The sequence below is a fragment of the Gekko japonicus genome, unplaced genomic scaffold, assembly GCF_001447785.1.
Source record: "Gekko japonicus isolate JY-2015 unplaced genomic scaffold, Gekko_japonicus_V1.1 scaffold171, whole genome shotgun sequence".
Taxonomy (NCBI): domain Eukaryota; kingdom Metazoa; phylum Chordata; class Lepidosauria; order Squamata; family Gekkonidae; genus Gekko; species Gekko japonicus.
In genome coordinates this window covers 392,898-420,284 of record NW_015175975.1, presented here as the reverse complement: position 1 = coordinate 420,284, position 27,387 = coordinate 392,898, and the positions used below count along the sequence as shown (strand labels likewise).

The 27,387-nt window shown below is 42.1% G+C and overlaps 1 protein-coding gene across 1 annotated transcript in view; it reads left to right on the top strand.

Moving 5' to 3' along the window:
* TSPAN18 (tetraspanin 18) overlaps nt 1-27,387 on the top strand; it is a 51,494-nt gene that overhangs the window by 13,203 nt on the left and 10,904 nt on the right. The window contains exons 2-4 of the mRNA XM_015426116.1: nt 5,501-5,584; nt 7,190-7,384; nt 10,243-10,317. Coding sequence (XP_015281602.1) covers nt 5,522-5,584; nt 7,190-7,384; nt 10,243-10,317 — 333 coding nt within the window. The 5' untranslated portion in view covers nt 5,501-5,521. The remainder of the gene's footprint in view (nt 1-5,500; nt 5,585-7,189; nt 7,385-10,242; nt 10,318-27,387) is intronic.

Sequence of the window (27,387 nt, the reverse complement as noted above, 5' to 3'; positions counted from 1 at the left end):
ACTGGATCCTGTAGCTGAAAGCTATCTAAGTGGTGAGGAGGATAGAGCATCCCAGGGAACACCTGCAAGGGATCAGTCTCTGCTGCATACCAGTAATTCGTCATCAGACTCACCACCACCTGTAACCAGGCTCCGGAATGTACGGAGATAGCAGCTGAGAGAGCGAAGACAGAATGCACGCATGCGTGCCAGAAGATCTCTTAGTCCTGAATATTGACAGGATCCTGACCTCGCTCCCGGCTAGCTAATGAGTTTATTAGCTAGCACTGTATATCTGCAAGTCTGTTGCCAGCAGTCATTTGTGCTGGCAAACGTCGTTTGTCAGGACCTGAATCCTTGCATCTCTGCTCCAGACCTTGTGGAATTATTATCGGCTTGATCCTCGGCTTTTGACCCTCGGCTTCATTGACTCTGCGTTCATCTTTGACTCCTCTGGTATCGTTGTGATTTATGGACTTGAAACTCTGGTATGTCTGACCCTGCTTTTGGACTGTGATTTAAACCTGTTTGAACCTCGCTGCCTGATTTGCTCGGCTTGACCTCGGACTGCTTCTGGACATTCGCTTGCTTGCGTCACGCCCCCTGGTCCTGCCGTGACACTGAGACCTGTAAGACTGAAGCATCTGTCTCCATTCCTGATTCTTGCTCCCTAAAATCTGCATAGACATGAAGAAGAAATCTCTCTGGAATAGAAATTGCTTTCAGTAAAACCAAGCAGTTGAAAATTTGTCTTGGCCTTGTTTTTTTCAAACCCACTCTGGGAGGATTTCTATAAGGCTCCTCTGAATGCAGCAGGAGAATCCTCTTATACAGAAGATGAATATCAGCTCTATTTCTCTGCCTTCTCCCTTTGGAGACAATACAGTCAGTCAGCATAAAACTCTTCTGGAAAATAGGTGCTTATGTGTGTTGGCACAGCCTATGCTGTATTCACCTATCTGCTTCACCCCTTACTCTCCCTTCTTCTCAATTAAAAGATCTAATTTTCAGACTTGTTAAATGCTATGCAGACAACAGAATGTTCTCTGGAACTGGGTTGTTACCTGAGGCATGTTCCACCCATCACCAACTCGCTTCCTCTTTCAAAGGGAGCACTGCCTGCCAAGGGCTCCATCAAGGACCATAGCTGAAGCAGATCAGTTACCATGGTCACACAGGAAAGAGCCGTTGTGTTGTGTCGATGTACAACAGTCCCAAATTCTTTGGATTAGGAAAAACAAAGAGAAACTGAAAGGAAAAGTTTTATCACCGAAAATATAGAAAATGCTCTGTGAACCCCACATAGATAATTTTTATTTTTGCCTCATCAGGATAAATGTATTTTTCTGTTGTACCATGCAACAGAATGCAGAATTTTGGAGTTAGACTGGGAAGTGAAGAATGTATGTGGATTGTTCCAGCTACAGACACTCCTGAAAAAAACCAAATGAACACACACATTTGTTCATTTAAACACTGATACGCTATCTCTCCAAAGCTCAAAGGTACTTCCAACCAAATAATCAGTACACCAGTAACAGTAAAACAAATGTCAAAGTAACAGCCTCATAAACAATGATCACTAAAAAACAGTATACTACCAACCTGGAAGCGCCTACTGAAAATTAGGGTTGTGAGGTCCCCCCTGGTCACTGGTGGTGGGGCAATACCAGGGGGGAATACCTGGGTTTCCTTCCACAGTACAACAAAATGATATATGCATTTACATTTAGTGAGTCCTGCCTTATTCCTTATTTCCAAAATCTGAATCCAGATTCTTCCTTATGCTAGTATGGCATTTGTTTATGCCTTTTTCTGATGTCTTCCTTATATCCATCTGGTTTAAGAGGTCTTTACTAGGTTAAAATGTGTTTCTTTCCTTCCTACTTCCATAAGGGTGAATGGGCCAATATTGTCTTATATTATTTTGGTTTCTGTCCATATGGCAAATCAGAAGAAAGAATATTAATCTTCCCTTTGGTTGTAAATAGGCTCAGGGCTATTTTGGGGCAGGAACGCACAGCAACGGAGTTCCGGCTGGCTCCCGAGTTGGCCACGCCCAGCAGGAACACATTAGCATAATAGGCCACACCCAACAGCAGAAACTCATTAGGATTGGGCACATTAGGGGTGTGTGGCCTAACATGCAAAGGAGTTCCTGCTACAAAAAAGGCCCTGGGTTTTGACAACAAACAAGGTAAACAGAATAAGAATCAAAAGGTGGGTGTGGCTGGATGACCACGCTTCTGGTAACATGGGGGTGCGGCCTAATATGCTAATGAGCGGTGCTGTCAGGGTGTTGCCTAATATGCTAATGAGTTTCTGCTGTTGGGTGTGGCCTATTATGCTAATGAGTTCCTGCTGGGCTTTTTCTACAAAAAATGCCCTGAATAGGCTTTAAAGGATCCTTCTGTCCTCTCCTTTCTTGTCCTCTCATCCCATACCAGTATATATTATGCAAGCTGTTTGTTACCTCTCAAGCGAGAATGTAAGTTTCTACACTTTCTTCTTTCTTTTCATTCTTTTTTTTTTAAAAAAACCCACCCAATTTCTTTTTAGAATTTAACCTGGATCAGTTCACACCGCTTTTGTCATTTAGTAACCATATTACCATTAGTAACATGACCACATTGACTTTTAAAATTAGCAGTTACAGTTTATGGGTGATTGGTAGTATAGACATGCTTCTCTTTCACCAGCAAAGCTGCATCAGACTCAACAAACAAAGCAGGATATGCTGTTTCCAAAGATATTGAAATGTGGAGGTTATATAAATAAATTTCTGTTAGTCACTACCACTAAAGTATCATATGGAGAAGAGACTGCATAACAATTTCTAAAATTATATGGTTATCTATAGCAAAGGACCAGCAGGACCAATAATAGCCTGGGCAGCTTAGTCCTAAGCCCTGGACACCAGTTCATTAATGCTGCTGGTGTGGTACCTATATAGTTAGTCAGTATTGTGGACCTCAGTGTCCTACAGGGCTCATATGGGGAGAGGCGGTCTTGAAGGTATGCTGGCCCCTAGCCGTATAGGGCTTTAAAGGTAGGCACCAGCACCTTGAAATGGATCTGGAATTCAATAGGCAGCTAGTGCAGTTCGTGCAGCACTGGGTGGATATGAGGCAGCACAGGCATCTCTGTTAACACTCATGCTGCTGCGTTCTGTACTAGCTGCAATTTCCAGAGTGTCATGGGCATGGATGAGGGAGAGCTGACAGAGCTGCCAGATCTTGCAGAAACCACAGCTGACCCCTCTGAAGCAGCAGAGGAGAGCTGACAGAGCTGCCAGATCTTGCAGAAACCACAGCTGACCCCTCTGAAGCAGCAGAGAAGGATAGCTGGCAGTTGCCTGTATCAGCATTCTTCACACCTGGCCCAGATAAGGGGGAAGAATTACAAGCTGAAAGTCCTCCTGACTCACCCCCACATGTGACTCGTTTAAGGGAGCAACTGTGGCAGAACTTAGCAACCAGGCAACGAGAGGCCAGGCTACAGGGAAGATGCTTGGCTAGCCCAGAGTTCTAACAGGAGCCTGGGCGATCGTGCAGCTGGCTAATTGGTAGCAGCATTTAACTCCACACTCTGGGCAGTACTCTTTGTGGAAGCAATGAATCAGCTTTGTGCTGCTCGCATCCACTTTGGCTCAGCTCTTGCACCTAGACCTTCGGACCCCCTGGCTTTGGACTTGGCTCTGTGTTCCTGGCTGCTAACCCCGGTTTGGCTTTGGACTACGCTTTTTGTTAGTGTTTTTGGACTTGGCTCTGTGTTTCTGGCTCCTGACCCCAGCTTGGCTTTGGACTTGGCACTGTCTTCTTGGCTCTTGACCTTGGCCTGTTCTGGACTCCCTTTGACTGGCACCCCAGCCCATGACAGGAGTAGAGTCATGAGCAGCCCCGTCTAGAGAGAGTTACAATAATCCAGTCTGGAAGTGACCATTGCTTGGGTCACTGTAGCTATCCACTGATAGACAGTTGCCCAGACACAGCCCCAGAAGATCTGAATGAGGCATTACAAGCCGTGGCTGGATGGTTGTGACAGAGCCAACTGAAAATAAATCCATCTAAGATGGAGGTCCTGCACCTGAGTTGTGGGGGGTTGAGTCAGGGAATCAGGCTCCCAACCTTCGATGGGGCTCCATTGGTGCCAGCGTTGAAGGTGAAGAACTTGGGGGTGTTCCTGGATGCCTCTCTTTTTATGGAGGCCCAGATCACTGCCACTGCCAGGTCTGCCTTTTTCCATCTGAGGCAGATCAGGCAGTTGGCCCCATATCTCACCCCCGGGACCTAGCTATGGGTCTTCTTATTTTGAAACCAGCTCTTAAACTACAGTTCTGTAGGATAGGAATCATGCATTTTGCAGTGTTTATATAATCATGATTCCTGTGCATTTATTCTTGATGACAGACCTTGGATCCACCAATGTGTAAGTGGAAACATAGAGGGACTTAGCTCAGTTCCACTTGTGCAACATCTTGTGCAATGTATAGGTTTTTTCACTATATATTATAGTGCCCAGAAATTGGTTCTACAAGATTTTGTGCAAGCAGAAATGCATGTGAGTGTACAGTAAGTCCGGCTTAGTGCAAGTGGCTACTATGGTCTTTTCCTCTTGTTTCTGCTTGCACAAGAGCTCTTGTTCAAGTGGAAATTTTACATTGGGTCCAACTGGCTGTTTCCCCCCTTCCTTAGCTTTGTCTGCATACACTGGCTAAAGACTGAACCCTTTCACTGAGACATAGCTAGATTCTAGCCCACAACGCAGCCTCTTCCCAAGACTTGTGGTTCACTTTTCCCTTCATACGTTTCGTGATTGTCAACTGTACTGTCAGCCATTCCTTAGTGCTCCTCCTAGCATATCTTCTCTTTTGCACAGTATTTAGGATTGGGTGCACAGCTTGTGCCTCATCATCTTGTCCTCCTTCCAGGGAAAGGCATGTTAGAAGTTTCCAGCTTGGCAACTCTTATACACCTTTTCCCATGACCTCTTTCTTCTGACTAGGAGCCTATCATATCTAACATGAAGTGCAGTAGAATAACTTCAGTGTTAATAACCTAGGAGATAATGAGCTGGTGAAGGGTTTCTCCTAACCACAGGGCTGATAATGCACTGTGTCTGGCTGCAAAAAGAAAGCATAACCCTTTGTGATAATTTCAACTGCTTATGCCCCTTTGGGATAATTTCAACTGCTTATGCTGTACATACAGGTGAGTGTAGTGCTTAGTTTGTTAGGTAAAAGGAGAAGTATTAACTCATGAAAGAATGACATTTCTTTCTTAACAAGATGGTGAGTTAATTAGCCTTTCCTCATCCTTAATTCTGGTCCTGGCACACCAGGGAGAAAACCATCCAGAACTGGAGTAAATCATTATTACCTATTACTCTATGTTATACTCACTAATTCAGGTAGGAAATTTGCTCTTCCTGTCTAATGAATTCCACAGGGTCCATAGGAAGAGAACTGGAAGGCTACAAAGGTAAAAGGAGGGTGTGCTGATGGGTTGTTGATGTTTTACAGGATTAACCTGATTGCACAGCCATGGAAGGGGATTGTTTGAGCTGCATGAAGTACCTGATGTTTGTCTTTAATTTCTTCATATTTGTAAGTATTCTCCAGTTTTTAATCACATACCGTGTTTCCCCGAAAATAAGACACTGTCTTATATTTATTTTTTCTCAAGAAGACACACTATGGCTTATACCACAAATGCATAGAAATCCTGCTAGGGCTTATTTTTGGGGTAGGTCTTATTTTCGGGGAAACAGGGTAACTGTTCTCTGAATTATTAGAACCACCTGTATTTTGGGAGAGCAGCAAGCATAATAGGCCTTAAGGTTCGTTTACAGTGTCTGAAAGGTTTGGTACATTTGTTGGTAGGTAATTACTGGTGATGCAGGTGGAGGCTGTATCACTGAATAAGACCTAGGAGCTTTGAATAATTAAGAGTTCTAGCTTCTTAGTGCCCTGACCTGGATCTTGGAAGCTAAGCAGGGTCGGTCCTGGCTAGTATTTGGAAAGGAGACCACCAAGGAATGCTAGGGCCATGACATGGAGGCAGGCAAAGGCAAACCATCTCTGTTAGGCTCTTGCCTTGAAAACCGTATGGGGCTGCCACAACTCAGAAAGCAGCAAAGGCTTCTTAGTGACCCCTCCCACAACCATGAGAAATCAGCAGGCTAGGTGAGACTATATCAGCCACTGTACTGATCACTACTAGACCAAATTTTCCATGATGTTTTGTGCTTTCATGCCAATAAAGGTTTTGTGTGTGTGTGTACTAGACCAAACGATAACTATCAGCATGGGCAGCTCAGCAGCAATAGTGCCCAACTAGTGGCCTGTGATGTCCAAGCCTACTTGCTTGAAAGTGCATAATCAAGGATCTTAGTTTTCCTATGATGGTACTTTAGTTACTGAAAAAGCCACAGTTTGGAAGCATCCTTTCAGAAACTATTCAGTTAAGTACAGCTGAAACATTTTTATATAGAGAGTGCTCATTATGCTCTGGAGATTGAACATTAGGATAAGGAATCCCTTCTAAAATTAGAGGTCACCCAGTGACCCACCGAGAGGCCTCTTTTCATATGCCAAGAAAAGAAGCTTTGGGAGGATAAAACCTGTGTGTCTGAGGCTGTGATCTTGCTCCCTCTATAGTAATGTTTGCCTGGGCTGCTCCAGGTCTTCCTGACCTGTAAACTAGTGGATTAGGTTTACAACAACCAAAGAGGAGGGCTGGGTCAATAAACAGGAAGGGTAATCACTGGAATAATTGAGCTGTTGTGAAAGAATGGATGCTTTCTTCTATAAATAGATCCAATAATGAAGCATAAAAGGGAAAAGTTGCATAACCTGTGCTGCAGAGAGCTATATCCCTATAATGCAGTATTTAAATCTGACTATGACTTACAGCTGGAGGTGGAGGAGCCTAGTAAAGAAGTAGGGATGCCAGCTTCCAGGCTGGCTACAGACTACAGATATCAGTTACCCTGGAGAAAATGGATGCTTTGGAGGGTGAACTCTATGGCATTGTACCCCACTGAGATCCCTGACCTCCCCAGGCTCCACCCCCAAATTTCCAGGAGTTTCCGAGTCTGGAGCTGGCAACCCTACCTCCCATCACCCATCAGTGACTGGGGGGACCTGGCATCCCTATACAGAAGACATTTTGTTTCTAACTTTTCTTTTTCCTTTTTTTGTTCATGACAGCTGGGTGGCACATGTCTACTAGGAGTTGGAATCTGGGTCATAGTGGATCCCACTGGATTTCGAGAGATAGTGGCTACTAATCCTCTGCTGTTCACTGGGGCATACATCATGCTGGCCATGGGAGCAATGCTCTTCCTGCTGGGCTTCCTTGGGTGCTGTGGAGCCATCCGTGAGAACAAATGCCTGCTCCTCTTTGTAAGCATAACTGGCCATCTCTGTTGTTTGGTTTTCTTTTGTACTGTCTGCATGGTTAAGATGGGTGATCTGATGACATTGGTGCAGAAAACCATGTATCTTGGCTCATCATTTTATTGACTACAAAGCTTTTCTGCCCAGCTCCATACATTCTGATCTGTATGCAAGTTGTATGAGCTACCTTAAGCCATTGCTTAGATGTACATGTTCTAGTTACCTAGAAATACTGCAACTACCTTTGTCCAACAACAGCTACTATTAAGCATGGAATGCTGGCTGATAACCATTGATGGAAAGTTCTTTGAGATTATATTTTTGACAATCATGTAAACAATAAAGCAGTCAAGAAGGTTAACAGATAGTAGGAAAAGATGGTCAGATCTGAGGACAGTTGCTCTATTAAATTTAAAATAAAGCTTAGCTAAATGTTGAGAGACAGAGAGAGACAGAGAGAGACAGAGACTTTGAACTCCTGTGGAAAATACGGACAGGTCTCAGTGGCACGTGCCCAGCTGTTTTCTTTGAGCTAAAACATATAACTTAATCAAAGCTTGAACAGAAATCTGTGAATTCTGAGTATGTTTCTTGTTTCCACAAGAGCCTTCACGACAGTGTGGTATACCAGTGATTCTGCAAACATTCTGTGCATCTTCTACCATGGGTGTATTCTCTCCCCACACTATATCACTCATCCGATTCTGCAACAGCAAGAAACATTTGGTGCATTATTGTGCATGTTGTTTAGTAAGGCCTGCAATCAAAGAATGGAATTCCTCTTTATCAGCTTTTTCTCAGTAGCAGCTCCCCAAAGACAATAAATCAGACTTTAACAGTGCAATCCTAAGAGAACTTTCCTGGGAGTAAATAGACCTGAGTCAGATTCTAACTATAACTGCTTAGGATGGCACTGTAAATAATTAAGGCTATTCCATATATTGCATCTTGGTGTAAGTCTAAACAAAGTATAAGGTAGAAATTGTACACTATAATGTTCAATGTGAATATGTAATGTTACTGTGTTTTTTCTAACACCCCTCTTCTTTATTTCTCCCAGATTTTCCTTCTTTATGTGCATTAGCAGTTGTGTGTAGTAGCTAAACTTTTCATTTGCTAAACTAATTTATTGTGGGAACCCCAATATATATGTGAAGTGGAAAAAGCTATGATAGAATTTTTAGTAAACTTTGGCCAGGAACAAGGACTTCCCAATTGGAGGTTTGTTCCACAAAAAGGCAAATTTATAGCAAGAAACTTTGTAGGATCAGCCTGGCACAATTGTCTTATTTCTTTATGGATTTGGATGCAGTACTTTTTAACAGTAATTATTTTGATGGCTTGATTAAAATTCAAGTTAAAGTTTCCAAGAACAGATGAGCCAGAGTCTCCCAAAGAGGGATTTTGCAGTAATACATAATGAATGCTTGAAGCTTTTAGCTTGCGTGAATTCAGTGCAACTGTGCAACACAGGCAAGATAGTAGAAACAAGGGAACTTTTCAACTCAAGTTTCTTTTTGTATAGAGGTTATTTTTCATGTTATATTTCTATAAGAAATGTTGCGGTTGAATCTGATCTGCTAAGCTCATACCCTGCAACATATTTGGGGGAGGGTCAGGGGTCGTTTCGTAGAAAAAGAGCTAGGGGAACTCATTAGCATAACTCATTAGCATATGCCACACCCCCTGACATCACCGGAAGGGTGTCATAAGTCCACACCCCCTGAATGCGCTCGCCCGCTTCGGGAGAGGGGATCAAAGTGTAGTACAAGCCTCCTCCAAGACTTGATCACACCAATCTCAACTCTCTCTTGGGTCTTGATGCCTGCCAGTCATTCCCCCTGCTTGGGGGAAGCCGCGTTGGACCAAAATACAGTCCAAACTGCTGTAAGGAACACCCGTCCACCCTGAGCACTTACAGGGTGCATCAAATCGCCATTTTACCCCGACCGGAAGCAGGGGGCGGGCTTTGTCATGTGCCCCGCCCCCTCGCACCTCACCCGGGGGAATGACGATCCCCCGCGATTCCCCCCAAATCGACCCCTGGGAAGGTGTATTTTTGTATGTCTGTGTGTGAGTGTATATGCTTGCATGTCTGGAAGTCATGGTGACTTCTGGTGATATACCTATTGGGGGATGTTTTTCAGAGAGGTGGCTTGATAGCTTGCCTCTTCATTCCAAGCCCTGATATTCCTTGGAGGTCTCCTTCCAAGTACTTGCCAGAGTTGGCCCTGCTCAGATTCAGAAATTGGACTTGCCTGAGCTATCCAGGTCAGGGCCCCTGCCATGTATTTTGTTAGTCTTTAAGGTCCTACTGGTCTCTTGCTCTTTTCTACTGCTATGCAAGTAGCCTGTGTTTTGCCGCTAGTCTTTAAAGCTACTGTAGCAGTTGAACTTTGCATGTTTAGAAGAAATGCAGGTTGCTGCAAAATCTATAACCAAAACTTAGACCAATTTTTCCACATACGTCTACATAATAGGCATTAGCAGCACATGCTTCAACAGATTGCATCACACAAGACAGAGCAGGGTTCAACTGTACTCGGAGTGTTATTATAGAAGAGCAGAGCAGCCTTGAGTAACTCTGAGCCATGAATTGAGAATCAGAAGCCATGCCTATAATCAGTACTAAGAACATTTTGTAAAGTAAAGCTCTAATTCGTACAGCTTGGCACTGTTCTGGATGTTTTTCTGTTCTAAGGATTTGGCAAATTTGTTCTGCTGTAGTTGTAGATTGCTTTTATGAGCGAAGGGGAAACATTCCTCACTCAGCTTGCCTTATTTTGATTATTTTGAGAAATTCTGTCCCAGCTGTTTGCTGTAGACACACAATGATTTGTCTGCCTTTCCTTTTTCTCTTTCAGTTCTTCATGTTTATTTTGCTAATCTTCCTGGCAGAACTCTCAGCTGCAATCCTGGCTTTTATCTTTAGGGAAAATGTAAGTATCATAATGTTGACATAGAAACTCTCTAGCATCCTATGGATTGTGGTTCAGGTGGCCTTTAAATTACTGGTTATGTGTCTGCTGAACAGGCATTTGTTCAGGCTGTCACTGAACCATTCCTGTTACTCTTAGCCTGCGAAATTTGCAGCGGCCCTCTGAATGTGAACAAATCCAGGTTATGTCAAGTAGATGGTTTATGTGTAGAAGAGATGTGACTCCCAAAGGTTTTCGTCCTCATTCAAATTACATTAGTTTGAGAGATTTATTTATTTATTTGAGATATTTGTACACCTTTCCTCAAAAGAAACTGTACCCAAAATGGTTCACAAAATGACATTCTTTAAGAAACATACAACTTAAATTAAAAATGGCAGCAGGAAACACCACTTCAAACAACACAGTGTTAAAACAAGAAAAACATTTGAACTATAGACTCAGCAGATTAAAGTACTCAGTTTATAAGAAAATAAAACTGTATCCTAAATGTTGTAGTTGCCAATATGAATAATCTGTAATGTATATCTAACTTGATGGCTGTGCATTCTCACACACATCTTTCCTCAGCTTTCCTGACAAGTGCTGTCAAGTAAAATGAGTTCAGATAGGACAGCATGTCTTTGGACAAAAATGGTTGCAGATTCCAAGAGGACACCTACATTTCTCTGAGGAACAGGAAGTTTTTGAGGTTTTCCACTCCTTGATACTTTTCAGGATGGTTCAGATTCATTTACAGTTATATCTACTGTGGAAAACAAAACACTGATACCTCCCAGCAGAAATTTTTAAGTGGGGGCAAGGGCAAGTCCCTAGGAGAATAACAGAAACTGGCAGTGCTTCCCCGAGGATTCTCTAGTTTCCACAGTTTAATTTAACCACATTTGTTTACTGGCAGTCCAATCCAGAAAGTTACAACAGCAATGGGGGGAATGGGAAGCTGAAAATCAGAAGTGCATCTGAATCACAGCTAATAGCCAAATTGTAACAAAATAGCAACATTTAATACATCAAGATCAGTCTGCTTCATCCTGACACTAGCATCTGCTTTTCCTGAAGATTAAGCCATGCAAGTCTAAGGATACATGCAATGTTCTTATTGTTATTGTTTCATTAGAAAATTGTTGTTAGCTGTACACTTCTTGTTCTGACTCAGTCCATAGATTTGCCTGTTAAAGTACTGAGAGTGGTTCAGTTTCAGTCTTTTGTCTGTGCCAGAGAACCAAGTTACAGCAAATCTGCAGTAATGGAAAGAGCCCATTACTGCAGATTTGCCGTAACTTGGTTCTTTGTCACAGATGAAAAACTGAACTTCACATACGCACCTTATATGGCCCATGTCAACTAGCATGTCTTTGCATGGCCTGTCTTGCCTTTCTCCATTGTGTCATTTCTAGCTATTTGGGTTTCCTTCCATTTTTTTTAGTTTTGGTTTTGCATTTTGTTTTGTATTTATTTTGGCAATTCCTGCCATAAATCTGCATCCTCAGTTTTCTGCAATTGAGCATTTCCACATGGAGTCTAAAGAATAAATAATGGATGGCAGAAAAGCAATGAAGAGAACCTCACAAGAGAGCCTGTGGTCTGGAATTTTGGCACTGGGTAAACCAGCGCTGTGCAAACAGAAGGCCTGCTTTTAATTCAGTGATATTTAACAAAGTCGGTGATTGGTTATAAAGGTGCTCTATATTGCAGTTCGAAAGCAAGAAATTGCAAGTAGATAAATAGGGACCACTTCGGTGGGAAGGTAACAGTGTTCCGTGCACCTTGGTGTTTAGTCATGCCGGCCACATGACCACGGAAACGTCTTCGGACAGCGCTGGCTCTTCGGCTTTGAAACGGAGATGAGCACCGCAACCCTAGAGTCGGATTCGACTGGCTTTCGAGCAAGGGAACCTTTACCTTTACCTTTTTATATTGGGTTCATTACAGTGTAAGCCTCCTAGAGGCATCATTCTGGCCTCTGTTGGAAAATTAATGATGGACAAAATGGACCTTCACAGTGCTACTATAAGCAGGTCCTACTCTATACCCAATCCTACTCTATACCCAATGGAGCTTACCCCCAGGGAAGTGTTCTTAGGATTACATTATTCATCTATTAAGCAAAGCTGTTCTTATGTTGGTATGTTCTTAGATAATATTCATGTTAAAGCCCATAACGTTGTTACTAAGCTTTTATGCAATGTTCTTCTTAAGTGTTTAAACTATTTCACATATTATGGAATTAATCCTTACAATAACCCTGTATAGGCACATATATGCTGTCAAGTTGAACCAATTTATGGCAACCCCCGCAAGGGGCTTTCAAGGCCAGTGAGAATCAGAAGACTGCCAGGGACTGCCATTGCCTTCTTCTGCAGAGACTTCCCTGGCAGTCTCCCAATGAAGTACTGACCCTACTTAGCTTTTGAGATCTGACGAGATTGAGGTATTACAGGTGGTAGGTGTGGATGTGTTGAGATCAGAACAGGGCTTATAACCCACACAATTAACCCACCAAAGACCACTGTGGCAGGCAAAAGTATCTTTCATCTACCCCTCTGCTTTGATTTCCTCCTTTGATTACAAATGAGTGATGTCACAGGTCACACATTTAAAAAGCAAGTGTTGAAACCAAAGTGACTTGATTTTTCATGCTTTCAGGCTGCGATCACATGTGCCTTTAGATCTGACATAGGTGTGAATGCCTGAGAGATCTAAAGTGAGCAATCAAATAGCAACATCTAGGAAGCATCCTGCAGTCGTCGGCAACCCGTGCTGCTCCACTACAGAAGCAGAGTTAAAAGACAGTGGGGAAAGTCCGGTAGTAAACGGGTTCTGACAGGCCACAGATGGACTTCCCCCTGTCTGATCGCGCAAGCACACTCTCATGCCGTCGGGATGGTCTAATCAGGCCATCCTGGCTCTGTGCCATCCCCTTCCAGTATGCACATCATCGTATACTCCATAGGAGGCCCTCAGTGCAGAGGTGTGATTCCTAGTTTATACGTATGGGAAACAAATGGGGGGGGAAGACTCACCCACAGTTGTGTCAGATCACACAGTGAAGGGCTATGCCCACAGCTTCAAAGGGATGTATGATATCGCAACTGCATGTCAAATTTCTCTGGAGGAGATAGCCTCACTTCCCCTCCACTTCAACTGGTGTGTGTGACCGCAGCCTCAGTCCGGAAAGTTCAGGATTAATCTATATAATAACATTGACATCGTACATACTGGAATATCTTCACAACATGGGTTGATTTTTTTGCAAGTTCAGTATATCTGAGAGCCACTGATAACCTGAGGTTGCAAAATTTAAAAAAAACTGGTTAATTCTTAACATAATCAGAGCAGAATAGCAACAACAGATTGCGAATGGAAACATTTCTTACTTTTGCTGTTGAACCACTGGGTAGCATTATCTCATACTGGACTATATTGGAAAGACTGTATTGGAAACTATATTGGGACTATATTGGAATGAAATTTCTGGTTTTCCTTTTAAGCATCCTGCCCCTGGTCACAATCATTGCTACCTTAATGTAATTTTGGCCTAGAAAACAGCCTAAACATTGCTTTATAGGTATTCAGAGTCATTTTACATTATGTGCCAGATAATAATGTGATGGTCAATTTCTAATATATTTGATTATTTCCTGAGTTTTACATGGCTTCTGCCAGGCATTTAGGATTAATTGATTTTATTCTGATGTAGGTATTCAATTCTGTTTTAATTCTAGATTTTAGTGACAATTATAGTTTTAATGTTTTTGGTGGCAACTATTGGTTCTTTTTTGTATTCAAATACAATTTTTTCACATCTTTCTAGAGTCCACAGAGGCTAAAGACATTGGCAAAAAAATATCTGTAATGCCATGGGTGTGTATTTCCAGGAAACACAATTCAGCAATCCTTGGAAAGCACACCTAAGTTTACTAAGGTACTTCAGTATCTACCAAGTACTGATACTGGGGGAAAAGTCAGATTCCTTGGTGCTCAGTCCCATTCTTCAGAGATCATTGCAAAAGCATACTAAAGTTTCCCAGTTTCTGCTAAGCATAGGTGCTAGGGGAGAAAATAAGGCCCCAGGATGTACATTGAATCTTTGATTCAAGAATCATTAGAAAAGAGTGCCCAAGTCTATGTTAAAGTTATCTAATGTAAAATAAAGTGGTTCTTTAGTGTGATATATTTTTAATATCACAGTAGACAGTCCATATGCAATTTTTGTCTAATGAGAGATTCTCTAATATGATATATATTTAATTGCATATTATCGAGTCCATATAGTGAACATCTGATGTAAGATTCTTTAATGTGATATATATTTAATATTGCACAAAAGGCCCATATACAATATTCCATTAGAGAATAATGTTATATGGACTCTCTAATGTGATATTAAAAATATATTACATATCTTTAATATATTAAAAAGCCAGGGAGCTGAGGAAAAATGTAATATGTCTCCAGTTCTCTTTTCCACTCACCTCTTCACAACAGCTTCCATTCTACATGGCTGCAGTCCATGCAGGGTCATCTCCAGCTCAGCATTTTTTGGTGTTCATAGGGGACCTGTTCTCCCTTTTTAATCCTTTTTTTTTAAATGGGAGGCAACTTGCGTGTTACTGCTTGTTCCTTTCTTCCTCAATATCATCTGCAAATATTTGTTATTAATAACCCTTTAACTCAGTACCATTTTTATTTAACATTCATATTTTGCACATTTTCGGAAGCCATAATGGTCAGCATTTGTCCAATGTCAACACACATGCAAACAGAAAAAAGAGTCTTGCCTGTTCTTGTAGCATGATCGTGGATGTGTTCTCCTCCTACATTTATATGTGAAGCACCTCTCAAAGTTTTTTTTGTGATGAGAACATGATGTAAACACCTCTGTCTTAATTTTCTGCCCTGCTACATGAATCTTTTTGTAGAAAATAAGATCGATCTGGTCACTATTACTGACTTAATCCCCCACACACCATTTACTTATGGTATGCAAACTTCTCATAGCCAGGTTTTGCATATGTGCCATTTGAGTCATCTGAACTCTGTAGGTATTGGCCTTTAATTATATTTGGTTGGTTTTAGTCCTACAGTTTGTGGTTGTTACACTGAATTTCAGTCTGTAATTGGGTAGCCCAAGCCCATGTATTAAGAGCATATTTTTTGTTTGGGAAAATCAGGGTGTATATTTGCATCTCTATCTGTGAGTAAGCCACTGGAAAAGTGGTTGATGCAAGCTAAATTCTCAACAACAGTGAAATACCACAGTCCAGGATTTGGGATTGCATGATAGACTATTGGCTCCAGTCTGGATGCTCTAACTCGAGTTATTATTATATATTTATTTACAAAATTTACAAAATAACTCTAATTTGAGTTATTATTATATATTTATTTACAAAATTTACAAAATCCCACCTTTATGCTCTCACAAGGGCCACCAAAGTAGCTAACAATTTAAAATGTATATGATAAAATCACATTGTAAACCCTTGAAATCAATCCTCCCCAACACACATCATTACAACAAATAGAGTTAAAATTCATACAAAGACATTAAAACAGCAATTAAAACATTGGTCAGGAAGGAGGGATCACTGATTGAATGTCAAATAAAACACAAAGGTCTTTACCCACTGGTGGGATATGGCAACAGAAGGGGACAGATGAATCTCCTTGGGGCAAGAGTTCCAGAGATTGCCACCTGCCTAATCTCAAAAGGTGGGGCACCCAAAGCATCCAAAAATGATTGTTGTGGTCAGGGAGTAAGGCAGTCCTTCAGGTATACATACAGGGCTTTAAAAGCCAAGACCAACACCTTGAATTATGCTGTAAACAAACTGGCACCCGGTGTAGATGGGCCAAGACAGGATTGATATGGTTCCTATGGCCCACTCCAGTCAACATCCCGGCTGCAGCATTCTGTATCAATTGAAGTTTCTGTACACTTTTCAAGGGCAGCCCCACAGAGAATACTTTGCAGTAGCCTAATCTAGATGTAACCAGGGTGTGCACCACAGTGATTAGTATCAGGCTGTGAAGGTGCTGCTGTAATACATTTAATTAACTATATGATTACAAATTCAGAATAATTTGTGTTGAAACCACCAATCAATTAATTAATATAATAAAGCAATTCATTAACTACAACTTAAAATCATGTGTTAAATTTCTGATCAATTTATTGCTGCATCATGTCAACTAATCAATAAATGTTTTAATGTGGATTGAAATTAAAGACATTATTTAATCTGTTTGTAATTTCAACATGTTTGACAGATGGCATCCATTCCTTCATCCAAAGTCTTTATTTTTTCTTAGACAGCATGTACTTTGCTAGATGAAGGGGGGGGCACTTATTTCCCTTGTAATTCTTCAAAATATCACCTGATACTGTACTATTTGTTTTAATTAGTTAATTGGTTAATTAATCTGTTGAATGCTGCAATCAGTTTGAACAGCCCTTTAATGGTTTAACAGTCCTAATTCCAGTATGTGTTTTCTGTAGAAGAAATTAATGATGGAACAAGACTTAACAAGGATTTAACATGGGTTTCATTTATCTCAAAGAGGCTGTACTTTACCCTTTTTAGAAGGACTTTAAAATAGAGAGAACAGATTTAGACAATCATTGGCAAAAGAGCCATATATATGCAAAGGTTAGAAGGGAAGAACGACCTCTTTTGTCAGTTGGTGGTCTTCACAACTGAACCCAATGGTGCTTTGTAAACAGCTTAGATACTGGACTCCAAATAATAGAGAGAGGAAGAGACAGTGATTGTGTCTTGGTGGCAACAGCTTTTGCTCTATAAATAGTTACCACTTCCTAGGGGTCTGTCATATTCTGGTCAATGCAGCTCTTGTTTTGTTTTTTTTAAATAACTTCAGGATAGCAGAAGTAGGCAGACCCCACACATAGCAGGGAGAAACCTCCCATGTACACAGTCTCCTGTGTCACCAACTCAAGTTTTTCTATCAACAAGGGAGCTGTTTTCCAGTGACAGCACTCTACTCACCCTCTCAGTAATTAGAAAGGCCATCCAGAAGGTGGATTCTGCACAGAGATGACTCTGCTTGTATGGAGGAATCTGTCTTCAGGACCTTTGGTTAATATTAAACTGCTAAGCAAGAAGCAGAGAATCTTCAAAATATGCCCATTCTGAAGTATGGCATCAGAAATGGACTTCCCACATACTTGATTCAGGGAGACAATAATATAACCAGACATTGCTGCAGTTTTTGTTATTCAAAGATGTATTTGGGATTCTCCTGCATCATTTCATATCTTTATTTATTTCCCTTAGTTTGGGACTTTGATCATTATACTGTTACTAGGAATAAGGCTCGTTGTGGAAATAAATACAACGAGCTCTAGAAAGAGGCTTTGGGAGAGTACCCTGGCCTTAGGCATTCAGCGTCAATTTGCTGTGGCGACCTCAGAAGGGTATAATGACACAGAGTCCACCATTTTCTCCAGGGGAACTGATCTCTGCCATCTGAAGAGCAGTTGTAATTCTGTGTGATCTCCATCCCTCCCCTGGAGACTGGCAGCAATGGTTCCCATGAGGGAATGGCTGGCTTGGAGGGTGGAGTCTATGGCATTGTACCTGTCTAAGGTCCCACCCCTCCTCAAACCTCACTCTCTCCAGGCTCCACCCCTCAAATCTCCAGGAATTCCCCAACCTGGAGTTGGCAACCCTATCTCCCTCCCAGCCAACCATCAGCCTACTGTTATCTGCCCCCTGGCTTCAGGTTTCCATCTCCTCCCCCTCCCTCCTAGAGAGCAGTTGTAGTTCTGAGTGATCTCCAGCCCCCACCTGGAGATTGGCAACAATGGTTTCCCACGAGGGAATGGTTGGCTTGGAGGGTGGAGTCTATGGCATTATATCTCTCTGAGGTCCCACCCCTCCTCAAACCTCACTCTCTCCAGGCTCCATCCCTCAAATCTCCAGGAATTTCCCACCTGGAGTTGGCAACTCTATCAGGACTGGCCCCAATGAGTTTTCTCCCAAAGGCCAAAATAGTTGTGGAAAGGGCCTTTTACTGACAGAACCTGTTTGCCTAGCAACAGGCACTGAGGAGAAAGTACAGTTTCCAGCTCTGATTAGGGAAATACCTGGAGATTTGGGGGGGGGTGGATCCTGTAGAGGGCAGCATTTGGGGGCATACGGAAGGACTCAGCAGGGGATAATGCCATAGGGTCTACCCTCTAAAGCAGCCATTTCTCCAGGGGAACTAATCTCTGTCATCTGGAGATCAATTGTAACAGCGGGAGATCTCCAGGTCCCACATGGAGATTGGCAACCCTAGGGGAAGTCAGCCGCACAGCAAGGGGTTGAAGAGAATGGTTTGATGGTTGCTGACCTACCTCATTAGCCAGCCAGCCATGGTGGAGCCAAAAAGGAGAGAGAGCCGTTTGAAGATTATTCTGATAGGAAAGTGGCCAAGCTGGCAGTGGGCGGGGGAGGGGGTTGTGCTGAAAGTCCCTTGTTTTTTTACTGACAGAAGCAAGCTTGGTTGCCTACCAACAGCTACTGAGGGAACAGTTAGTCACAGTTAGCCCCACACAGGACCCAAGAGAAGTGTCTTCCTCAGGAGAGAGTCCGGCTTTCCAGGAGCCGCAACTCATTTTCTCTAGGCCAGACCCTCCCTGGCACTGCCGCCACTGCTGAAGGAAGTTGGGGGAGCCTTTGAAAGGTGCTGGGCAGCCTTTTCTACGGTGCAGCCCGCTGAGCTATCACCCTGATGAAGCGCCGGCCTTGCGGCCGAAGGAGAGAAGCCACAAGGGGCAGCAAAGTTGAGTGCTTCCCCTGCTTGCCGCCACTTGCTAGGTCTGCCTCTTTCTCCCCCGTGGAGAGGTTGCCGCTCTCTCGGTGGAGCATCCATCCCCTTCACCAGCTCCCTCTAGACTGAGAGCGAGACGCTGGCTGCCGGCTCTGTGGGTGGAGCCGAGGCAATGCAGCAAGGCAATGCAACCAGGGGATTGGCAGACCTTCAGAGTGGCAGCTGAGGGAGCCAAAGGCTGTGGGAGCGTGTGGAGCGTTCACACCAAAATAGAATTATTATATAGAGAGATTATCAGTGAATGCAGAAGCAGCACAGACAGTGTTAGTTTGACTTGTAAGGGCCTTTCTGGGCATCTTCTGAGTAATAACTAAATTTCAGTAATAAGATTCATATCATGATTTTCTGTTTACCAGAGCCAAAAGATTGTTGCTAGAATCAGATGTATGAATGCTGACACAAGGGTTAACTCAACTAAAGCTAGCATATTAAACTGTGCACCTATGGTTGGATCCCTACAGCTTTTCTGCTGGTGAATGGTGAAGGAAACATCCTCTTCAATGACCCCAAAGTGCTGTGTTGGGCATCATGGGAGCTATATGGACAAAAGTCATGTGGAATGGGGGCTGTGCTAAGGAAAGGAATTGAGTGAAACGGAATGAAAACCTGGCTGGACCCAACCCCTGCATTTTAAAAATTTATTTATCTATTTATTTTTTAAATCTCTGGATCGCCCAATCCCTGAGTGCACAGGGCTTTGGGTGATTTACAACAGTTTAAAAACATCATCATAACGTTATTAAAAAGAACATTAAGACCTTAAATTCATCAGTCAGTCAATCCCAATTTTATAGTCTCCAGATGGCATCCATAATTAATCTAAAACCCACTCTGGACTGTTCTTCTCTCTCGCAGGCAGTTTAAGGGGGAGGCTGAAGCAGGTAAGATGGAAGAAAAGAGGAGGATGCCAGCTCTGGTGGAAAAACCGTTGCTGTCCTCAACCAAAAGCCTGGTGGAACATCTCTACCTTACAGGCCCTGCATTGCATTAATTCCCACAGGGCCCTTTGTTTGTAGCTGGCAGAGAGTTCCACCAAGTCAGTGCCAGGGTAGCCAGAGCTAATTTCTAACTGTGATTCTCTATGAGACAAGGGGAGGAATACATGCAACCCAGGCAACCGCCTGACTTCATGCACTTTTTGGTAGCAACTGACCTGTCTTCTGAATGTCTACCAATGAATATATTTGAATTCTCTAAAACATGAGCCTGAGGGTTTTCTGTATGCTGAGATATCCCCTACTAGCACTCTTTCAATGTGTTGTTTCAAGTGAGCAGTAAATGGAAGGCTGAAGCTTATTTTAGCACAAAGAACAGACCCTCTGAATCATTAAAGGCATTTACAGACCTTGGCTTTTTTTTTCCTTTTCATTTTCAGCTCAGACTAATGAACAATGTAGTGTGCCCCATGGCCATCTTGTAGAATTATTACATAGGAGGTACCCGCAGTGAGCTGGGTCAGTGATTGGTTGTAACTAGTGGTGGATTTCTTGGGGCACAATACCTGATTAAACAAGGTGAGCTGTTTGGGGGGGGGGAATCATCAAGTATATACTGTTGCAAAATTAATTAGGAGGATTAATTAGAAGGATTAGAGTGGATGTGAGACAGTAATGAAATACGTTTTTCTCCACCATTACTGAGGCAAGTGGCAGCCAGACCAAACTCCTGTGGTGGAGCTGAAAAGGTGAAGATAATTAGTCTTGCTGAAATAGTACAATGTTAAAAGAGTATCCTGATAAGTGGCGGAAATGCCTTCTTTGACTACTGCACTGTTCTGTGTAGATGTGTCCTTCTCTTGCATTTGCTTAATAGCTTTTGGCTTGTGAGGTGGTGTTATGGTTAATGCTCTGCTCTGTGTCAGCTGTCTCCCTCTGAGGCAGAAGTAATTGATAGACACTTTACTGCCTGCCTTATGTGCAGCCCAGCTTGATCTTGTACAACATCAAAGCCTTATATGGGGTTAAATAATATAGCTACAGCTCAATAATTAATAGCAGAAGGGAAGGAAGAAGTTAGGAGCTAGGGATAAGGAAGATGTTTTCTGCTGAGATTTGAAATAAGACAAATAATCAGTGAAGCAGACCAGGCAAAGGAGACTGTTTCAGATGACTGAACCTGTAGAGGGGAAACTGCTTCCCTCGAATCCAGCTAGAAAAAAATCAGCAGTGTAACACCAGGTTACAAACAGAGAGGTTTTCAAAAAGAAAAAGAAAAGCAGTACTAGATTATGACAACCTGAATCTGGATAAAATGAACTGAATGTTGAGGCAGAAGAAGTGTGTGTGTTCAGCTTCTCTCCAACAAGAGTGTGCTAATTTTTTTTTAAGACGAGAACAGGATTGGGGATGATTGCAAGTTCAGGCGTAACTTGTAGGCTTGCCAAACTGTGGCGGGGGATCCATGCGTCGTCCAAACAGTCCCGTTGCCAGGGCAACGCATAGCGTCACATCCTTGCGACGCTGGTGCAGCGCGGATTGCTGTCCCCCCGCGGCAGCGATTCTGCGACGACGCATGGATCCCCCGCCGCGGTTTGGCAAGCCTAGGCGTAAGGAGGATCTGAGCGGTGGCAGTTCCATATTTGTATTGGGTTCTAGTTGTCAGACTTATTCTGTAGCTGCTGGAGGCCACTTTGCATCAGAACTGCCAATAAGATCTAATAAATCATTGGCATCTCTCATTGGGAAGGACAGCAGCATGTGTCAGACATTCCACGGTACATTTTAGCTAATTTCTCTGGCATTATATGCCACCTATAGAACATTTTATATAAATTCTCTTTAAAAGCAACTGATTTTGTTATTTTAACATTTGCTTTCTATATTTGCAACCAATGATCAAGATCAATATTATAGCCAAAATTTTGGTCCCATTTTATCATGCATTCTTTAATCACTTCATCCTCCAACTATCTGTAACAAATACACATAAAATTTCTTAATTAATTTATCATTTGTTTCATATAAAAGTGTATCAAATGCCGATTGTTCTGCATCAAATCCCTGAGGTTTATCTTTAGCATATCTAAATTCTAACTGTACTCTTGTCCACCAATTCAAATGTATTTCTTGTTCCTCTGATTCTTCTTTGGACTTCAACCTATCTTCCTTTCCTAATAAATCTTCATATCTAGCTACTTTTTTCTTCTCCAATAATATAGGTTCAGTAAATGCTTCCACCGGAGAGACCCATTTCGGGATCTTCGCAAATATTTTATGTCTGATTATTTCCAATATCAAGAGCAGTGCTTTCCTCACCAAATGACTTTAAAATATTTGTCATTGTCCACTTTTTGATACCAAAGATAGGCATGCCATCCTACCTTTAAATCATGTCCCTCCAATTTTAGCAGTCTATTCTTATCCATCCTTTAATCTATGTCAATGCAAAGGCTTTATAATATGTTCCCCAGTCTGGAAGTCCAAAGCCTGGATTCTGTTTAGAGTCCTGCAAGTGCCTTCAATTTTATTCCCAGTTTCTTCCCTTGCCATATAAATGTCATTGTTATTTTGTTCAGTTCCTGGAAGTATGATTGCTTCTGTAAAATTGGGATAGTTTGAAGAAGAAAAATAAGCCTAGGAAGGATATTCATTTTAATTGCAGCTATTCTTCCCGTAAATGATAACTGCAAGTTGTTCCATTTATCTAAATCTTTTTGGATTTCTTTAAATAGTTTCATATAATTATCGTCCATCAAAGAGCTACATTTATTTGTCAAGGTAATACCTAAGTATTTTACTCTTTACTCTGATTGAAATCCTGTCTTCTCAACTAGCTCTTTTATCATAGGTAGTGTCAGGGCTATTTTTGGGCAGGAACGCACAGGAACGGAGTTCCGGCTGGCTCCCAAGTTGGCCACGCCCAGCAGGAACTCATTAGCGTAATAGGCCACACCCAACAGCAAAAACTCATTAGGATTGGCTACATTAGGGGTGTGTGGCCTAACATGCAAAGGAGTTCCTGCTACAAAAAAGCCCTGGGTTTTGACAACAAACAAGGTAAACAGAATAACAAGCAAAAGGTGGGTGTGGCTGGATAACCACACTTCTGGTAACATGGGGGTGCCGACTAATGTGCTAATGAGCTGTGCTGTCAGGGATGTAGCCCAATATGCTAATAAGTTCCTGCTGTTGGGTGTGGCCTATTATGCTAATGAGTTCCTGCTGGGCTTTTTCTACAAAAAAGGCCTGGATAGTGTTATATTTTTTGTAATAATCTTTGTCTTTTGTCTGTTCACTCTCATTCCTGCCATCTCACCAAATTCCATTGAGTTCTTCATCAAACTGTCTATAGAAGTAGTGGGATCTTCTAAAATAAAAGCTAATCGTCCACAAAGGCCTGTACTTTGTATTCTTCTCCTTGTATTGTTGTTCCTCTAATACTTTTTTCTAATCACATTATTTAGTACTTCCAGAGTGAGATAAATAATAACAGGGATAATGGACATCCTTGTCTTGTTCCCTTCTCATTCGGTATCTCTTTCATTAAATCTCCATTAATTCTCACTTTGGCGCTCTGTTGAATGTAAATTGCTTGAGTCATCTTGATGAAATCTTCTCCAGCATCAATTTCACATAACTGCTCCATAATAAAATTCCAACTAACATTATCAAAAGCTTTCTCTGCTTTCAAAAATATTAATGCCATTTGTTTTTTTAGGTGTGCTTCATAATATTCCAAAATATTTATAATTATTCTTACATTATTTCTCAGTTGTCTCTTTGGCAGAAAGCCCGCTTGATCTTGATGTATTATATCTAGCAGTACCTTCTTCAAGCGTGATGCTAAGATAGCAGCAAAATTTTTATAATCCAAATTTAATAGTCAAATTGGTCTCAAGCCAATATTTAGCAAATAAGCAACTTTAATATCACAGCAAGCATTCTCTAACTCACAGTCCGTAAATCACTTCCACAGATAAGGATGTTTCTTCACTCTGACATGCCAGAGCTATTCCAAATATGAACAGAGCTTCTTTCTCCCTCCCAGTCTTCTAAACGTGCCTCAGTTTTAAAATGCCTGGTGTTTCTCTTCACTCTGGCATTTTAGAGCTAATCCAAATATGGGCAAGCTTCATGCCACATCACGCCGAAAGTGAAACCATAAAAAATGAGATCCACATCGCTTCCACCCCACCAATAATCCATAGTTCTCAAAGTCAGACAAAATAAAACATATTATTGTAATCCTTTTTGAACACAATGACTCTAGGTATTTAATCCACTTTATATCTTTTGCTTGTATATCAGACTGCACTCCTCAGGAGAGCCGTAGTGTTGGCAAGGACTCTCATTCCAACAAGACTCTCATTCCTAGATGCTGTCTCTCCCTCTCCAATAAGAGTGAAAGCTGCTTTCTTCCGGGGGGGGGACTATAAACCTCCCACCCCCCTTCCTCCCACAGTCCAGCTGCTCAGGTTTAGATTCTCAAATAAATCTCTCAGTTCAGATCTTCTTTAATCAGGAAATAAACTTACTCATTTGGAAAGTTCTCTAAAGCAGTATCGCTTCATCTGCTTGCTCCTCTCATTCTGGGGCATTCACAGCTGCATGCCATGATGTCTCCTGATTTGGTCTGTGCTTCAGGGCAGACGCTGTAAGGTCAATCCCCACAGCTGCTGCCTAGGGAGAGCTTCCACGTCATGTCCTCTGCTCTGGGGACCCTTCTCCTAGGGTTTCCTAAGATCCTGGGTTCCCCTGGGACCTACAAACCAAGCGGTTCAACTCTCCTTCAGGAGCAGCTCCAAGGAGAGATCAAAAGTGCTGCGCTGAAACCCCACCTCTCTCAAATTGCCAACTCCTGTTGTCAAGGAAATTTACAAGTGACATCACATAGGAATTTGTGAGATGCACCTTCTACCATAGCAATGTTGTACAAATGAAGGAAGCCGTGCCTCCTGTGCTGCTCATTGCCATGTCCCAGGTATAAGTGCAGATATAAGTATGAGTCCCAGGTATAAGTTATGTGCCTTGTGTATAGGTGAGGAGGTTGAACTAAGACGTTGGATGACTGCTGGACAAGGCTGGCAGTCTGAATGTCTGCAGCTCTCTTGTACAACAGAAAGAAAGAAGGGGGTGGCAGGAAGAAAACCTGGATGCCTGCAGGCAAATCATCCACAGATGATTGTAGTTTCCCTTCTGTGATCATGTAATTAGCTTGAGGTTGGAATCTCTGATCTGAGTTTTGGCACTGCTGAACTCCCTTCAGCCCCAGGTCCCCCAGTTTCCCTAAATGTCAAAGACGATAAAAGCATATTTGGTAAAGTTCACTTCTTTGGTTTGAAACTGTGATTAATGAAAGGTAAAATATGTGGATCCGAGTAGCTTCTGCATTGAGGCTGCTGCATGGAGAGACTCTGCATTATCCTAATACTAGCCTCTAATAAAGCAGAGAATCAGTGCTTGGCCACAAGTGACTTAATTTATCCTTGTTTTTTAAAAAAGTTCTTTTCAGGCTGACAGAGGGCTGTGATTTTTTTTACCTCTCCCTCTTACCCTTCCTACCCAAAGTCCTGATATTTGGAACAAACTGAAAATGTACACTAATGAAAGGGAATGGATTATTTTTCTGGCAAATCAGAACAGGCCCAGCTCTGGGCTTTGTTTTAGGTCAAATCTCATAAAAATCACAAACACAAACCTCAAACATTTCCGTTGGGATCCTGCCTGTCAAAATAAAGGTTTCACTTTATATTCAAATGACTCTTTTGTTCCAGAACAGGTCAAAGGGAGCCAATTGGGACTATTACCAACTGTAACATTAGTTTCAAAGTCTGCACTTAGGAAACAGACAAGCATCAATAAAAAGTCTGGGCGGCTGTCTCCACAGGATGAGAGCCGAGGCGGTTAAATTATGCAAAAGAAGTGAAGGGAAACACAATGCTCAAGTATATGTGGGGGCACCGCCTAACCCAGAGGTCTCTGAGGGTGCTGGCTTATTTCCCAAGGGAGCATCCCTGTCCTGTCTGAATAACAAACATTTACATATTAAGATAATGTGGCCTTTTTAAATTGAAGTCATTTTAAGGTACAGCTTTCCAGAAAACCTGTGAGGTCCAAAACATTCCCATTAATGTTAGTAATGAAGTTGCCATGTGAGGAGTATAAAAGTTATATTAATCCCCTGTGTGTTTCCAGCAACATAGAATTACTATTTGTTTAGTGTTCATTCTATGTATCGTTATTTGGTTACATGTGTGGTATAGAAGTGGAAATTTTCTGCTGTGTTTTTCCTTTATGAAAATAGGTATTAAATTGTTACCCTGTCCTTCCTCAACTGAGCTCAGGGTAGCATATATCGCTCTCTTACCTCTTACATTTTATTCTCATAACAATCCTGCGGGGTAGGTTAGACTGAGAGACAGTGACTGGTTAAGGTTGTTCTGTGAGTGCAGATTTGAACCTAGTCTAATGCTCTGACCACTATATCACATATTCCACTCTGCTTCTGCCAGGAGCGAGAGTACTAATGCTCTGACCACTATATCACATATTCCACTATGCTTCTGCCAGGAGCGAGAGTACTAATGCTCTGACCACTATATCACATATTCCACTATGCTTCTGCCAGGAGCGAGAGCAATCTGGAAACAGTGATGTAGAGGACACCTTTATGTAGAGGCACCTAGTGATGAGTGAACGTCCCTTGATATCTCCCAGCTTTCTTGGCAAGTGTTTCTTGCCAAGAGTTCCTTTCTGGTTCATAATACTAGTGCATGTGCATGCATACAGTACCAGCCAGAGCACAGAAACAGAAAATTGTTTCTGGAAATTCAGTCCATCTCCCCAGCATACGCCCCCAGAAACAAGAGTAGGTCTAAGATGTGGCAGACAGACAACAACCACATAGAACATTAGCAACAAATAATATGTTGTTGTATTTAGAGATGTTCACCATGTACAAGGCTGTGCTGCTGATTTCCACAGACAGATTTCTGCCCACCAAAATGACTCTCCCCTTTTGCTTCAGTTGTAACCCAAAATTACCCCCAATGCTGCTCCTCAAGGACAAGGGACCCTCTAGGAGCAGCATTTTGGGTGGTATTTTGGGTTACAGTAGGAGAGAGAAGGTGAGAAAATTGCACTTCATTATTATTATTATTATTATTATTATTATTATTATTATTATTATTATTACAATTACATTCCATTTGTATACCGCTCACCTCCTGAGGGCTCTGAGCGGGTCACATTACATTATACAACACATGCCAATCCTAACCTAGGGCCACATAAA